We start from the raw sequence: 17,524 nt of genomic DNA on the forward strand, positions 1-17,524 counted from the left end.
AGGCTGTCGGCATGTTCAGGTGCTCTGATCCTGCAGCTGATGAGCAGTGATCTGCGAATAGTGTGGTGCTGTTCCTGGCTCCCTGTATAAAACAGATCCATTGTGCACTATTGTTCCCATCTGAGGAGTTCCTTCCTCAGTCACTAATTGTCAGCATTGAAGACTTCTTTGTAGCTCTTCATAAGGAAGGCAGCATTCTGGCTAGCCAGAAAGGCATCAGAGGGTTTCTTACACTAATTCTTTCAAAGGAGTAGAGAGACAAATCTGAAAAACCGGAAACAAAGTGTATGCAGGGAGTCTGCATCTCAGCAGTCTTTTCTGATCTCTGAAAGGAGAAAAGGAGAACTATGTAGAAGCACTGACAGGTCTACCTGCACTAGATCCGCCAAATAAGAAACTGCTAATACAATAAACAAATTGTATATAATAGGCACCACTTCTTCTAAACCCATTGTGATGCTCTTCAAAGGGAGAAAACTTACATTTAGCAGGGACCAGAAGCAGGATCCAAGCATGGTTTGATCTTTTTGGTTTTTTAAATATGAGCTGTGGGATGCAGAAGCACTAGTGAAACAGTGATCGTTTCAAAGTGATGGACTGGGAAAATTATTTTAGAAGCAGCATTTTATATGCATTTGTATGTATTACGTATAGGTATTACTAAGCGGTGTGTTTGTTCATTTTAAAGATTTTTGATCAACAGCCTGCCTTTCATTCCAGTAGCTTCTTCCTAGTCCTGCATTAAGGGATAGTAAATAGAAGTGCATTATTTACCTTCATTATTCTACTGTTTTGCCCCCTAATACCTACGTTGTAAGATAAAAAACCCTAGCATTTTCAATCAGTACTCCTGAACTGGCCTCTCAAACCCCTGATTCTTCTCCCCATCTCTGCATGCTATAATTTTGCTGTGTTTGCAAAGAGACAGCAGCTAGGTCTGCATAGATGTTTCCAGGTAAGGGTATTCCAGGTGTTTTGTCACTGCTTTGTTTTTGCTGTCAGTCTCTATTCCATGGTTCCTCATGTGAATCTATTGCATGTTGATGGGGCATGTATTTGAGTTACTTGTAACGTTTAAGTCTTTCCTGTGTAGAATCATAAAATCATAGAATGATTGAGGTTGAAAGGGACCTCTGGAGATCATATGGTCCAATGTCCCTCTTTGAAGTTGGGTCTTCTAGAGCAACTTGCTGAGTACCAAGTCCAGTGAAGTTTTGAATATCTTCAGGGATGGAGTTAAGCTGCTCTCTGGGCAACTGTCCTGGTTTCAGCTGGGATAGAGTTAACTGTCTTCCTAGTAGCTGGTACAGTGCTATGTTTTGAGTTCAGTATGCAAGAATGTTGATAACACTGATGTTTTCAGTTGTTGCTAAGTAGTGTTTAGACTAAAGTCAAGGATTTTTCAGCTTCTCATGCCCAGCCAGCAAGAAAGCTGGAGGGGCACAAGAAGTTGGCACAGGACACAGCCAGGGCAGCTGACCCAAACTGGCCAACAGGGTATTCCATACCGTGCGATGTCCCATCTAGTATAGGAACTGGGGAGTGGGGGGGGAATCGCTGCTTGGGGACTAGCTGGGTGTTGGTCGGCGGGTGGTGAGCAGTTGCCCTGCACATCATTTGTACATTCCAATCCTTTTATTACTACTGTTGTCATTTTATTAGTGTTATCATTATCATTATCAGTTTCTTCTTTTCTGTTCTATTAAACCGTTCTTATCTCAACCCATGAGTTTTACTTCTTTTCCTGATTTTCTCCCCCATCCCACTGGATGGGGGGGGAGTGAGTGAGCGGCTGCGTGGTGCTTAGTTGCTGGCTGGGGTTAAACCATGACAGCAACCTGTTCTAATAAAAAACCTGTTCACCTGTTCACAGTAAAAAAAGCTTGTCTTGTGTGTAAATGAAATTTCCTGTATTTCATTTTGTGCCAATTGCCTTTGGTCCTGTCACTGAGTCCCATTAAGAGTAGCCTGGCTCTGTCTTCTTCACACCATGCCATCAGGTATTTATGCATGGTGATAAGATACCCCGTGAGCCTTCTCATCCCCATGCTAAAAAAATCCCATCTCTCTCAGCCTTGCCTCATTATGACGGATGCTTCAGTCCCTTGACCATTTTTGTGAGCACTCACTCCAGTATGTCCGTGTATTTCTTGTATTGGGGAGCCCAGAACTGGACACTGGACTCCAGATGTGGTCTCACCAGTGGCAAGTAGAAGAGAAGAATCACCTCTCTTGACCTGCTGGTAGTGTTCTTCCTAATGCAGCTCAGGGTGTTGTTGGCTTTTGTTGCTGCACAGGAACATTGCTGTCTGATCTTCAATTTGTTGCCCACTAGGACCCCCCGGTCTTTTTCTGCAAAGCTGATTTCCAGCTAGTCATCCCCTGGCCTATCCTGGTGCATGAGTACAATTTCTCTTTCATAAGTTCATGCTGACTACTCTCGGTCACTTTCTTGGCTTCACATATTGGAAATGGTTTCCAGGAGGATATGCTTCCTCCCTAGTACTGAGGTGAGGCTGAATGACCTGTTTTTTCCCAGTTCCTCCTCCTTCCTCTTCTTGAAGATAGAAGTGACATTTGCTTTCTTCCAGTTCTCAAGAACTCTCCCAACCTCCATGACTTTTCAAAGATAATTGAGAGGTGTCTCACAACAACATTGGCTACCTCCCATAGCACTTGTGGGTGCATCCTGTCAGGTCCCATGGACTACTATATGTCCAGTTTGTTTAAAAGTTCCCTAATCTTGTCTTCCTCCACTGAAGGCAAGTAAGTCTTCCTTGCTCCAAACTTACTGGTCTCAGGAGCCTGGGATTCCTGATGGCCGATCTTGCCATTAAAGAAGGAGGCAAAGAAGGCATTCAGTACTTAAGCCTTTTCTGTGCTTTCTCAGCAAGTCCCCTTCCCCATTCAGCAGTAAACCCACATTTTCCCATGTCTTTCTTTTGCTGCCGATGTACTTGTAAAAGCCTTTCTGTCTGCCCTTCATGTTCCTCACCAGATTCAACTCCAGGTGGGCTTTTGTCATCCTAATCACTTCCCTGCATGCTTGGGCAGTGTCTCCTGGGTCACCTGTACCTGCTTCTGCCTTTCATATGCTTCCTTGTAATGCTGGAGCTCAGTCAGGAGCTCCTTCTTCATGCATGCAGGCCTCCTGCTGCTTTTGCTTGATTTCCTGCTTGTTGGGATGAACCAGTCTTGAATTTGGAGGAGGTGATCTTTGAAAATCAAGCAGCTCTCCTGGCACACTCTTCTCTCTAAGGCCATAACTCATAGGATTCTTCCAAGCAGATTCCTGGGCAGGCCAAAGTCTGCTCTTCTGAAGTCTAGGTCTGTGATCCTATTTTCTGCCCTGCTCCATCCTCTCATGTTCCTAAAATCCTCCGTCTCATGGTCCAGCCAGGGCTACCCCAACCTTCACATTCCTGACTAGTTCTTCCTTATTTATAAGAATCAGGTCCAGCAGAGCACCTTTGCTTGTCTGGCTCCTCAGTTGCCTGTGGTAGGAATTCATCTTCAGTGTGCTCCAGAAGCCTCCTAGATTGGTTGTGCCCTGCTCTGTTATCCCTTCAGCAGGTATTGGAGTGATTGATTAAAGTCTCCCATAAGGACCAGAGCCTGTGAACATGAGGATTTTTCTGCTGTCTGAGGTCTCATCTATTTCTTCCTCAGCAGGTGGTCTGTAGCAGACACCCACCACAATGCTACCTACCCCTCTTGGTCTGCCTGCTAATTCTGACCCATGAGCTCTCAGATGATTCACTTTTTGTCCCAGGGTGGAGTTCCGTGCCCTCCAGCTGTGATCTCTGGGCTAAAGGGCAACTACCCCTCCTTGCCTCCCCAGCCTGCCCCTCCTAAAGAGCTTGTGTCCATCCATCACAGCCCTCCAGTCTTGTGAGTTGTCAGCCACCTTAGAATTCAGTGCGTGTTTAGGATGGGAAAGGAAACAGAGCGCACTAACAGTGTGTAGATGATCATGCAGCTTTCTGTGAGGACAGAGAGGTGGCCTATCAGTCTAGGAGTAGATACTGCACTGTTGCTGTAGGAATCAAGGGAATACGTCACATCTTCGTAAGTCTTAAGAGAGTGTATTCTGTCCTCTAGCCAAAAGTAAATGGCTGAAAGAGCATTTGACTGATTCCTGCTCTCTTGCATGCTTTGCTGCAGGAAGGATCCTAACCATTTTTATTCTGGGAGACTGCAACAGGCTCACAAGCTGAAAGACTCTTTAACTATTTTAGTTATATGTGGTTCATTCTTTACCAGCTGCCAGACAGAACAGTCATTTTCCAAAGGTATTCTTCAGGGCTTTGTCTGGTTTGAAATGTCAGAGAACTGTGTCCCGTAAGCATGCAAGAAGTTCACAGAATTGGTCTTTCGATAGAGAAATGGAGTTAACATATAAAGGGGGAAATAGGGAAGAACAATGCTAAGCCTTAAAGTAAGGCCATAACAAGGAGAGGGGTATAGGCCTGCAACTGATTCTTGATTAAATTATTTTTCATGAGGAATTGTGATTGTTGACTTCTTGCAGCACTGTGGAAGAGGCAAGGCAACCCGGAGATAAGTGGCAGGATAAATGCACGGCAAAGCTGTCATAGGGTGGGGTAAAATCAGCAAGTGGCTAAGACAGAGGGATGCAGAAGTGGGCACTTCCTTACTCCTGTATTTGGCATTTTAGACAGTTTCAGAGCAAATTTTTGCCAGCAGCATTCCAAGTGGATTTAATCAGAGTAAAAAACGTATTTGCCAAGTTCAGAAAAGACAGAATTGCAGTGGTGAGATATGCAGTGGCAGGAGTTTGACTGAGGGAAGGAAGGATTGACTTGAATAGCAGAAGGAGGTGGACAAACTGAAAAGAAGTAACTTAAGACAAAATCAGCCAAGTTGGTAGAGTTGGTATATCTGGCTATTCCTGGAATAGCCAGGAAGAGTTGGTACAGATCAGATGCAGTAGGAAAGGAATCAGTTACATTACAGACAAAAGAAGCTTTTCTCAAGAACAGGAGTCTGACAAGCTTTTTTTTTTGTGTTGGAATTTTTTTCCCCCAATATTGTGCTCCCCATATTTCTTATTGTTATTGACCTTTGTGATGGGTTAACCCTGGCTGAACACCAGGTGCCCACCAAAGCCGTTCTATCACTCCCCCATCATCAGCTGGATAGGGGAGAGAAAATATAACAAAAGGCTCGCGGGTCGAGATAAGGACAGGAGAGATCATTCACTATTACCGTCACGGGCAAAACAGACTCAATTTATTACAAATCAACCAGAGCAAGGTAATGAGAAGTAAAATGAAATCTCAGAACACCTTCCCACCACCCCTCCGTTCTTCCCGGGCACAACTACCCTCCCGGATTTCACCACCAAGCCCCCCCAGCGGCACAGGGGGACAGGGATGGGGTTTATGGTCATCACACGTTATTTTCTGCCGCTTCACCTCCTCAGGACGAGGGCTGATCACACTCTTCCCCTGCTCCAGCGTGGGGTCCCACCCACGGGAGACAGTCCTCCACGAACTCCTCCAACGTGGGCCATTCCCACGGGCTGCAGTTCTTCACGAACTGCTCCAGCATGGGTCCATTCCACGGTGTGCAGTCCTTCAGGAGCACACTGCTCCAGCGCGGGTCCCCCACGGGGTCACAAGTCCTGCCAGAAAGCCTGCTCCGTGGGCTCCTCTCTCCACAGATCCGCAGGTCCTGCCAGGAGCCTGCTCCAGCGCGGGGTTCCCACGGGGTCACAGCCTCCTTCGGGAACCCACCTGCTCCGGCGTGGGGTCCTCCACGGGCTACAGGTGGATATCTGCTCCACCGTGGACCTCCCTGGACTGCAGGGGGACAGCCTGCCTCACCAGGGTCTTCACCACGGGCTGCAGGGGAATCTTCGCTCCGGCGCCTGGAGCATCTCCTCCCCCTCCTTCTTCACTGACCTTGGTGTCCGCAGGCTTGTTTCTCTTACATGTTCTCACTCCTCACTCCGGCGGCAGTTTCTCTTTCGTCCCAACTTTTTTTCCTTCTTAAAAATGTTATCACAGAGGCGTTACCACTATCACTGATTGGCTCGGCCTTGGCCGGCGGCGGGTCCGTCTCAGAGCCGGCTAATATGGGCTCGCTCTCTCTCGAACACAGGGGAAGCTTCCAGCAGTTTCTTACAGAAGCCACCCCTGTAACCCCCCCCCGCTACCAAAACCTTGCCAAACAAAACCAATACAACCTTCCATGACATAAACTTTTCACTATTTTTTAAAGTTTTGTTTTATGCTTGTTTGGACTAGGTGAATATCCTACTCCAGATTAATATTCAAGATCTTAACTAAAGGAATTTAAAGAATAATTTTCTATTTTTCTTGGTATCTCGGGCTTTTAACTAACAATTTAGAAAGCCCTTCTATAACCTTAGCACAGATTTGTGTCTTATTATTTGGCATCATATTTATAATGAACACTCAGTGTTGCTGTATGATATGTACATGTACTAGCTGGGTTGTAGCATCTGAGCACTAGGGAATCTCTTTGAAGCATACTTATTTCCCAAGGGAGAACAGGGTAGTCAAAATCCCCCACAAATACGTTGTTTCTACGTTGTTTCTATGGTTTCAAGTTGCAGGCTGGGTGTAAATTGATCAGAAAACAGGTGCCAAGGATGGGGTGCACAGAGTAGGAATTTGGTGGCTATTCAAAATAAGCATAGCCAGACAGCTGGTGCGCCAAGTCCACTGCCTGTCAGGATGACTAGTGCTCTCTCTGTTCCATTGCTCTCTTTCTATTTCCATCTGTTAACTTAATTTGTAAACTGTAAAGGCCAGAGACTACATTGTTTTTATCTGTACCTCCTAGTACTCTCAGGCCCTAGAAGCAACTGAGTACCAAGAATGGGAAGAATTGTGAAATGTGACAGATAATATGACATAAGGTACAATGCATAACTCTTCTCCCTCTCTCAGTTCACATCCACGCACAAACGCACCCCGCTGCTATTTGAGTTCTACCACTGTAAACTCTGTTTATTTTACAAAGTGCTGAATGCCATAATGATTCAACTTATGTTTCTTCTGCCTATGTTTCTTCTATGTTTTGAAGCCCATTTAACAAGTAACTTGTGCCACCAGTTAAGTGCCTTGTCATTTAGACATGCTTTTTTTTCTGGGAGCATATGCAGTGTGTTACTGTGCACACTTTACGACTTCATGACCCCATTGTCAAGTGCAGTTTGTTGCTCTAAGCTGTAATCTGACAGCCTGCTGTGCGTATGCTCTGGTGAGAGAGATGAGGAGACAAACCACTGTATTGTGCTGGAGCCAGACGTTTTCCACTTTTGCAACACTCAGTTGCTCAAAAAGAGCCTCAGTTGAAAGCCTGTTGTCCAGCTGAAGCCTGGCTACTGTAATCGTGTCTCTGTGTCATGAGTTGCTGTGCCTGGCATTTCTGTATTCCTGTGACTGCATATATGTATTTATGTACTAGGTGAATGGAATGCTGAAAAGATTAGAAAACCATTTTACCTGCTGCTACAGACATAGCACAGTTCTTTCACCTCAGGATTTATCTTCTACCACCTTTTAGGCCCATTTGATTTTTTTTTTTATCCTCTGTCCTGACTGGCTGTGAAACTTCTCCAAAATCTTCTCATTTGAGGATTTAATCCACATGTCTTTTACTTCCCCCTTTTAGATCTTTGAAGATGGTAAAACAATCTGGATATAACAACCATCCTTGGAGGCCTTAGCAGCCACTTCCCTTCCACTTGTTTTTATCGTTTATTTATACCCTTCTGGTTTTGACCTCTCAGTAATTTTTCTTTTTCCTGACAATTGCATACAAATTATGTTCATGTTAAGAACTTCAGGCATATAATGATGTTTTACTACATTGCTTTTAAGTTACAGTTGCCATTTCCCACTGGCTGCCATTTCCAAAGTCACTGATGTTTGGTCTAATTATGTACCATTTGAGATAAACTTTGACTTTTTTTGGGGGTAATCTGTTTGTAAGTGTTGTAATTATTCTGCCAAATAAAATAATTTAAAAAGACACTTGGGCTTGTCTGGCAATGCTGTTTTTTTATGAACACCAATATTACGTGTTGCTCTCAGTTCCATTGTGCTCTAAGTCTGATGTGGTTGTATTCACCTATTAATTGTTCTAGTAGTTTAGCTGAAATGGGAGGTGGATTATTAGACAGTCTATGCCAAGATTGCTCTGTTTTTCTTCTTTGGTTACATGTTTTCTCCAGTCTCCTAGTGCTTTCTAAGACTGTTTCTCAGTTCTTATGTAGCTTTGCATATTAGTACATCCTTCACTCAGTATTTATTTATTATTGATTTGCTTAAACTATAGATACTTTTCAAATTATTTTCAGTGAGAAAAGGATATAATTCCTAGTATTATTAATATTAATCAAAATGGGCTTTAATTTTTTTTTTCCTGATAAACAGGAAATCCTGTTGGTTTTCCTGTAATACAGAAGGGCAAGAATACTCTAGGCAGTTGCATTAGTCTCATCCTAAGTCCATGTAAGGCCCAAGAATGATTTTTGAAAGAGAAAATAACCGAGCATGAGGAGGACATAGATGGTAGATGGGATAAAAAAGCAGCGTAAGTTTACTAACCTACTCTTTCTCAGATAGCTAATTTTCTACACAAAGGAAACAGTGTATGTCTTAGTTATCTAGACTTCAGTGAAGCCTTTGATACAGTACTATCTGAAAATTTAATTGGGACTCAGAAGACAGATAATAGAAGAATTGCAAGGTAGGTAAGGAGCTCAGTAAAGATGACACAAAAGACATTGCAGTTTCTTCAGTATGTGCCTTGGGATTGATGTCATTTAATATTTTCAGTAATGCCCATGGCACAGAAAGAGGAAGCATAGTAATTAAATTTGTTGATGATGCAAAATAGACAGGTATCTTTAAAGCAGAAGAGAGTAAGTTATATGGAAAGAACTGGATGACTCTGAAGACTACACAAACAGAAATCAGATGATATCTGAATGACATTATAGTGCAAAGTCATGCATTTAGGGACTTGCTAACAGAAATCAGCACTCTAAGCTGGAGGCTTATCTAACGCCTGTGATTAAGAAAGAGAAACAGCCCAGTACCTTAGTCCACTTGCAGGAGAATGTGGGGTTATCACTGTAATACTGTTGTGGAAGGCAGTTGTGAACCCAGCAAAGTTTGATAGAGATTTGTACTGGTGAGAGTAGTATTAATGCCACACGAGTACATGACCTTCTGGAGACTATAGGTGCAGTTCTGTTTGCCCTTGTTCTAGACAGGTTAACTGGGACTGACATGGAAGAGGCTGATGGAATGATGAGAAATGGGCACTCGGTTTTAAGAGACCAAATAACAGTTTCACTTGTTTAGTGTGACAGAAGGACGAGTGAGTGTGGGTATGACTGCTGTGTATAAATGCTTCAGAGCATAAACGTTAGACACAAAGAAGAACCATTAAGGGCAACGTTGGTAAAAGAATAAATTGGAGTAGCCAGATATACTAAAAGAACATACTCAGTTATTCAAAGAACTCAGTTTTTTAGCAGCTCTGCCATAGCAATACCAAGGTTTAAAGTGCTATGCAATAAATTTATGTCTGAAAGGGTTACATATGACATGGTCGCTATTGATTATACAACAGCAGACTTACTGACCCAGTGGTTCCCCCATCTGTGTTCTGTCGATTAGTGATAGCAGGTGAATCCTTTATGATGCTCTTACCAAACACACCCCAAACCCATCACTCTAATCGCCAAGTATCATGAAGATACTTACACTTTTTGGACTAGGGGGCAGTAAGTTTGGGGGTAGTTGTTGACAGGTCTTTTTGTCTGTTCCCCCAGGATTTCCCACCAAGAATTCCTCTATTTCCTTCACTTTTGAAAAACAGAAATCCACACTCCCACACAATCTCATGTCTTCTCTATTCTCCTTCCAGGACCAAAGTCTTCTACTAACTTCTCATAGTTTGCAGCTCTGCTTTGGCCCTTGGCTAGAAAAAGAGTATGTGGACTGCTGCCTGTAGCACTCTGCTGCTTTGCTAAGATGTGAGAAGCCATGTACAGATGTCACTGCTCAAGCTGTGGAAAGTGGGTTTGGTGACGATGGAAAAGTGGAGGTAGAGGCATAGTAGGGCTAGACAGCTTACTATGAGGTCACACAGAATTGTGCAGAGTTAGGTAAAATACAAATATGGTTGATATCAAGATAACACTCATTACTCGTTATTTTGCATCCTATAGTATTACCATCTTTTGGCATCCCTGCTGTTGCCTTTGATTGCTTTTAAAATAATCAGGAGGTAAGTTTGTAATTATCTCTCTGCCTCTGCAGAATAATGTTTGGGACCTCTGGAGACAGACAAATTCTTTTCTTTGCTTTCATTTATTCTTTTTTGCCTTTATTTCAAGTCGTTTTTCTTTATGCATGCTACAAATTGCTTATGGCATTTCTTCATTGCAGATAGATTTTCAAAAGTTAGTGGAAAGGCCTAACATTTAAAGGTAGGTGTATGAGACAGTGATGCAGGATGGTAGTTGAAGATATGCAAGTCGAGGAGAGAGCAAAAAGCCACAGTATAAAAGCTATATGATAATTGGGAAGTCTCAGGGGATAACTGGCATTACACTGTTGTAGCAATCAGATGTGTATTTTTTTCCAAAATAAAAAATATAAGTCACCCTTTTTGATCAGCTTAAACTTGTTTGCATCAGATCTGTGGAATCTGTCATGGGAAACCACTCTGGATGGAAAAAAGCCGTATCTTTGTCTTACGAATTTCCATAGTTTCCATAGGGAAATAAGGCAAAAGGAACCTCTGGGAATCAGATAGTCCCTTGTCCTGCCTCAAGTCAGAATCTACTGGACAGATGCTTGTCTAACCTATTCTTGAAAGACCTTTGGTGACATAGATTCCCATCCTTGCTGGACAAACTATCCCAGAACATCTCTACTTTTACTGCTATACTCTTCCTTAATATCTATGTAAATCTTCCGGGGAGAAATTTCAATCCATTATTTCCTGTAGTGTATGTATGGGAAGCAGCTCTTCCCTGCAGCCTGTTGAATTTGCTGCAGCCTGTTGAATATCTGAAGACACTTGTTTTCTCTCTTTTTGGGCTTCACAGTTATCACTCTTACTGTTCTCCCCTGAACCATCTTGATTTCTCCCACACATATTTTCTCTGATGCACAGAGCCGCAAACTGCAAAGGACAGTCTGGTTGAGATATTAACAATTCATGCCACAACAGAAGAATTAGTTTGGAAAGGTTCCTCAGCAATACTGGCAAAATTTAATTTTGCAGCCTCGGGGAAATGTTGAGCTGGGACTGCTTCTGCCCTGGAGAGGACGAGGGATGGGGACAATGTGGAGGAGAAAAAGAAGAATCTAGGGTATCGTTGTCACTGCTTATGCTGCCACCAAGAGGATGAGAGAAGTGGGGCAGCATTGAGTTACTACTCTTCCGTTGTTTTTTGTTTGGTTTTTTTTTATCTGCTTATTTTGTGTCAGTGTAGTACTGTTAACTGACATTCAGTTTATGATCTATTGTATCCCCAAATATTTTTTTCTGAAAAAAATACTCTACAGCCAGTTGTTCTCAATCTTCCATTTATATAGTTGTCGATTTCTATCTTGATGTGGAACCTTGTGCTCTTTCTGATTGAATTATGTCCTGTTTTTTCAAACTACATGTCCAGCTTCTCAGGATTTTAATTTTAATCATCTCTCCTAGCATACCTGTAATCCCTCCAAACCATATGTTGCTAGGAAATTTAATAAGCATGTTCTCTAGTTCATTATCCATATTGTTAATGAGAATATTGAGTAATTCTGAACTCAGGAACAAGTGATCATTTCTTTAGAATAAGCAGAGCCTCAATCTTGGGATATTTTCTGTCTGTTTTTCAGCATGTTTTCTATGCTATATCACATCAATTCCAAAACTGTTGAGAATATTTTAAGTTTCAGTGAACAAAGCACTACTGACTTAAGTGAAAATTGAATGAGAGAAACCATGTCTCTTGAAGGCAACCACCACCTTCATGTACTACTTTACCTACGGATCAAAAAATTGAAGGCAGCTCCACCCATATCTCACCAAAACAACTTTGTTCGTATCTTTTCTAACCTGACCATCTTAGTTTAACAATCTTAAAAGCTTGAATAGCACAAAAGTAAAAACAAAACACATGAGGTGGCCTGCCAGAGCCCCAAGAGGTAAGGAGGAAGAATGTCAGCCTTTCCTTGAAATAAAATGGGCTAGGAATATTGCATGAACTGAGCTTTAAGTAAGCAGTGGAGGCATGAAAGGAGGCCCCAGAGTGTGCTCTGCCTCCCAGAACTAGTAAAGAAACACAAGCATTGTAGAGGGAGTCCCATGCCACCAACATCTAGACCAGAAATGGCTGGGAGCTGCCAGGATACTTGTAGCAGCTGTGGAAGACTGGGGTTGAACCAGGCACTTTTTTTAAGAACAGACACTTCTACACCTTTATGAAAAAAAACAAACAAAAACGTGGGGAAAATAGAAAAAGAAACAATTTAAAATAAAATTTTATTATTTTTCTCTTAATTTGGGAGAAGACACCCTTGCACTGTAACCTTCACCCTCCTGTGCAAATGCATTACACAGTAGCTTTCCTTGACAGTATTGTGGCGAGTGGAAGAATGACAGGAAACAGGTTTCATTCTCAACTGGGTGATGTTGGGCAACTCGCTTCCATCCATTTGTACCTTATTTTCCATTTGCAAAACAAAAGAGCTACTTCTACTGATTTCTGAAGTACTTAGAGAACTACACTCATACTAACTAAGAGCCAAGATTTATTATTACCTGATTTGGGGGGCTGGGGGGTTGACTTGTACTCATTCTGTCTGGCTACAGTGAGTCTGCCACTGCTCAATTTTCAAGTGGCTGACCCTGTAATCTGGTGTTCTTCTGAGGAAATCTCTTTGTGTAATGCCTGTTAAGATCATCCAGATAGAATACAACACATACAGTGTGGTATGAAATGGAAATTCAGCAACACTTCGTCTTGTATCCTCCTGCTCCAGAATGTAATAAAGCAGCCGGCTGTTGATGGAGAGGGGAGCTACTGCAGCTTACTACGCTACCTATAAGCAATCGGAAAAACAGAAAAGCCTAAAACCCGCGACCGTAACGCACGCCTCCCGCCTTGCTCCGTCCCGACAATGACGGCAACGGGGCCGCAGGGCCCGGCGCGCCGGGGGCGGGAAGCGCCAGAGCGAGCTCGGCGGCGAGCGCGGGGCTCGGGGCTGCTCGCCGTCCTCTGCGGCTGCCGCCGCCAACCCGATCTGTGTCACGGGGATCGCAGAACGCCCGCCAACTGCCCGACTCTGCTCCGTCTTCCACCTGCGGCCCGGGAAGCCCGGCGTCGGCAGCGCCCGGCCGGCAACGTTTCCCGGCGGGGAGCGGCGAGCGGGCGCCGACGCTCGTGGCCCGGCCCGGCCCGGCCCGCGGCACCGAGCTCCGTCCCCGGCGGGGGCGCGGACGGGCGGAGCCGCCCCCCCACGCCCCCCCCCCCCCGGCCGCCGCCGCCGCCTGCTCCCGCCGCGACGTGGGCTCGCCCCCCTCCCCGAGCCCCGCAGCTCTGCCTGCACGCCGGCCTCCGCCGGGCGGGGGCGGCCGCGGTCCCCGGGGCGGCGGCTCGGCCCCCGGCCCGGGCGGGCTCGGCGGTGGCGCCCCCCCGGGCGCGGCGCGGAAGGGGTTAAGGCCGCTCCTTCCCGCGCGTCCGGCCGTCCCCGCCCGCGCGTCCCCCGCTAGGCCACGGCTGACCTTCACGGGAGCCGCGCCGGGCATGCGCGCCGCCGCCCTCGGGGCCCGCGGGGACCTGCGGGCGGCCCGCTTCGCTTCGCGTCGCTTCGGTTCGGCCCGGCCCGGCCCGGCCCGCCGGCCGGCCGGCCGCCCGCCCTCCCGCCCGCCAGCGGCGCGCCCGGGACCGTGGCTGGCGCACGCCCTGCCCGTGCCGGGCGCGCCGTTGCCATTCGGTGCCGATGGTGCTGGCGGAGGAGCGCGGGGGGACGCGAGGGGGGACTGCGCGCCGCGCCGCAGCCTGCAGCCGCGCCCCGCCGCCGCCGCCGCCGGCCCCTGCCCGCTCTGCCGCGCCGAGTGCGCAGGGCCCGGGCCGCGGGGTGCTCCGCGGCCCTGGCGGCTGTTCGCCCGGAGCCTTCTCCAGCCAGCCGGGGCGGGCTTGAGCGTGCCGCGAGCTTCTCGTTTGTGCTATTGCGTGCAGCGGGGGCGGCTGCGGGGCTCCCCTTAGGGAGTGGGAATAGCAACACCTGCACAGGCCCGCACCACTAGCCCCGCTGCAGGGAACGCTGGTGCTTCCCTGGCAAGCGCTGGAGCCAACAGTCAGCGCGGTCTCTGAAGAAAACTCATGTTGCCTTGCCGGGAGCAGGGGAAAGGGCCCACGAGATGGGAGCCAACCCTTCAGTGTGCTTCTGGGCTCTAAAAAAAAAATTGCAGGCCCAGTGCCACCTTGCCAGGGCTGCTGACGCACGGAATCGTTTAGGTTGGAGAAGACCCTTAAGATCAAGTCCAACCGTTAACCTAACGCTACCAAGTTAGCCAGGCATGTAGCAGTTTGGTTCCAGATTACACGTGCCTTTAGTTCAAGTCAACTAGAACCCCGGGAATAGTTCAGGCGCTGAATAAGGCCACACCGCTTTGCTTGGCATATTCCTTCTGAGGGACTGAGGGGGGAGGGGCAGCTGATAACAATGCACACCCTCCCAAAATATCTGTGATTCCTATGGCTGTTCCCACACAGCAACGCTTGGATTGGGGTCACCCTAAAAATCAGTGGAAGTTGTTGCCGTCATCCCCATGTGCAAAAGCCCGTATGATCTTCGTGGCTTGCTCTTTGCTGCTGGCTAACGCAGTGTCTCCTCTGTGCTTGTTTTTATTACTGGTTGAGGGCAGAAATTTATTTATTTGTTTCAGATCCGATTCTTTTCTGTTTGCAGTCTCACCAGAAAATTCACAGCCCCTAGACAAGAATTTCAAGTAGAGGAATAGAATAAACCCCTCTCGTAACCTGGCAACATCTCGTCTATTGCTGCGTTAGGCACACTAGGAAACATCAGCCCCTTGCAAGCCGCAGACACACAAGGAGCTGTCGGTAAGCAGATCGGTGCCCCAGGCCACTGCTGCCTGCTCTGCCATTATGGAGCAGCCAGCGCCGCCGCTGCTCGCAGAATGGCCGCCGTGCTGCCAGCGTCTGGCGCTGCACTAGCCGACGTCCGTCCAGGGCCGCTGCAGCAGCAAGCAGTCGCCGAGGGGGTGGTCTGCTGCTTTCTGCCCCCTTCCCCTGGGTGGCAGGTGGGCTCCACGTTCCCAGCAGTGTCCTGGGATGACACGCGTTGTCGCACAGGGCTTTGTGTGATAAGCGGCGAGCTGCTGATGTCTCACGGCAGCTGTGGTGTTAATAATTTGTCTGCGCCTGTCGATCATCTGGGGTCTCTAATGGATCCGTCACAGTGGTACCAAAGCATCCTGAGGGCGGTCACCCCGCAAGAGAGGCTGTGGGCGGCTGGGAACGTGGAAGCAAGTCAGGCGTTGTGCCGCCATGCTGCCCCCCGCCCCCTTCCTCCCGCTGTTCTCACACTCTTTCTTTCCCCTCGCTCTCACACGCTGTCCCTCCCTGTTCCCAGCTTTCTGCCTCCTGCTGTTTCTCTCTCTTGTCCAAAGGGGTTAGTTCTCAGTCTCGCATGCTGGAAATGCTGCCAGTGAATGTTTCTGTGTGCTGCCCGCCAGGTCCCTGGGGAAAAGGCCTGGAAATGCAGAGCAGGAGGAGCAGTGGGAGCAAGGGAAAACCATTGTTTCTCACTGCTCGCCTGCTGCATTTTCTAATGGGAAAACACTCTCTGTGAGGTACTGAGTTTTGTGTCACTGCTGAAGTTGCCCCCTCCCCCTTCCCCCTTGCCCCAGAATTTACCATCCCCCTGGTGCAGAGGAGGAGAGGTTGCAGCCCTGCTACGAAAAAGCTGAGACGTGTTTTCAGTATGCCTCCTGCTTATCTCTCCTGTTTGGACAGAGAGGTTTAAAAAGCTGGATTTTCTGTCCCTGCAGAGTAAACACACAGAACCCGGCAGCACAAACTATTTCTGGCTTATCAGTGGAGGAATGCAGCAGCTGAGGCTTAGCGCGAGTGGGCCGTCAGGAAGGCCCTGAAGGGGCCCCCTCCCCACTCCGCGCTATTAGAAGTGTGAGAGCCCAGCAGGACTCAGAGGGGAGAGTTGGAGAAAAAGGCAGAAAAGGGAAAGAAAGAGGAAGAGAGAGAGTGAGAGAGGCTGAGCAGACCCTGATGGCTACAGACGAAGTTACAGGAGGGGCTCGCAAAGCTACGAAAAGCAAACTTTTTGAGTTTCTGGTCCATGGGGTGGTGAGTCGGGAAAGTTAGTGAGCTGGCTGGCTCTGAATAGAGGGATGAGTGGAAACTGGAGGCTCTGTGCTGGGCTGGATCGGCTCCTGCAGTGGGCTCCTGGGGCGCTGGTAACTGCCTTGCCAGGAGAGCACCGGGGTCTGTAAAGCCACCAGAATATGCACTGATTCATTGATAATACAGGCTTGTGTCTGGGGGGATGTGTGCTGTGATTTTTGCTTTGATTCTCCATTAATGGTGAATAGCGTGCTTTTGAGCCTGATCATGGTGCAGAATCTGCACTGGATCTGACCCAAATGGGCTTGTAGGACACTTTGTTCTGTAATCAAACTTGTGTTTTGAAAAACAGTTCTGATGAGAGGCTGATGAAGCCTTGTGGTACTGCCTCTGGTTCTTGTCTCCAGTCTTGGCTCTTATGTATCCTCTGGCTACTTAACAGGTGACTTTCAGGGGCTTGAAGAGATTAGCTCTGCAGATCTGTAACAGTCTATGGGAACTCACCCATGAGAGAATTTCAGGGTGCCATGCTTAATTAAAGCAATCCTTCAGGTCTTTAAAAATCTTCCAGCTTTTGTTTAAGAATCAGGTCTTCAATCTCCATTTAAGGGGAAATGCTAACCCTGTTTTGCTGCCATTGGAAACGATGTTCTTTAAATGACTCTCTAGTGATTGAGAGCAGTCACCATTTATAACACTTGGATTTCTTGTATTTATACACATTTAACAAAAATAAGACTGTTAAGTAAGAGCCCCAAGGAATGCAGATATTGTTTGGTTACTGATGGTCCCGAATGTTTTCTCTCTTGAGGATTCTGCCGCTTCTGTGACACCTTTTTGAAGACATCAGGTGGGGGCTCTTGTGCAAAGATCATAGAAATGTGCGGAGCTCACGGCAGGCTCCTAAGTTGTCTCTGTAATTCAGGCTTACTCCAGTTTTGTAGGATCTAGCGTGTGTCCTGCAGATCCTGGATATGGTTGGACTTGCAAGGCTAAGGACTTTTAGGTGGCATTCTGTGTTTGCGAGAACCATAAACAGGTGATGTGGTGCCAGTGTGCAGGAGCAGTCTGTTGCGAGAGCGGCAGATGTACAGGGATGACTGAAGAGCCGGTGTGTAGGTC

The 17,524-nt window shown here is 46.9% G+C and overlaps 1 protein-coding gene across 7 annotated transcripts in view; it reads left to right on the plus strand.

Annotated features, from left to right (window-relative positions):
* SMARCD3 (SWI/SNF related, matrix associated, actin dependent regulator of chromatin, subfamily d, member 3) overlaps positions 1–17,524 on the plus strand; it is a 115,972-nt gene that overhangs the window by 26,002 nt on the left and 72,446 nt on the right. For 2 of the 7 annotated variants that reach the window (XM_049798307.1, XM_049798314.1), the window contains exon 1: positions 16,256–16,405. The exons of 3 other annotated variants lie outside the window; for them this stretch is intronic. In XM_049798307.1, the coding sequence (XP_049654264.1) occupies positions 16,328–16,405 (78 nt within the window). In that variant the 5' untranslated portion in view covers positions 16,256–16,327. Of the gene's footprint in view, positions 1–14,281; positions 15,143–16,255; positions 16,406–17,524 lie in introns of those variants that run through there. 2 more of the 7 variants (XM_049798310.1, XM_049798308.1) reach the window with 2 other exon arrangements.

This window comes from Accipiter gentilis, chromosome 4 (assembly GCF_929443795.1).
Source record: "Accipiter gentilis chromosome 4, bAccGen1.1, whole genome shotgun sequence".
NCBI lineage: Eukaryota > Metazoa > Chordata > Aves > Accipitriformes > Accipitridae > Astur > Astur gentilis.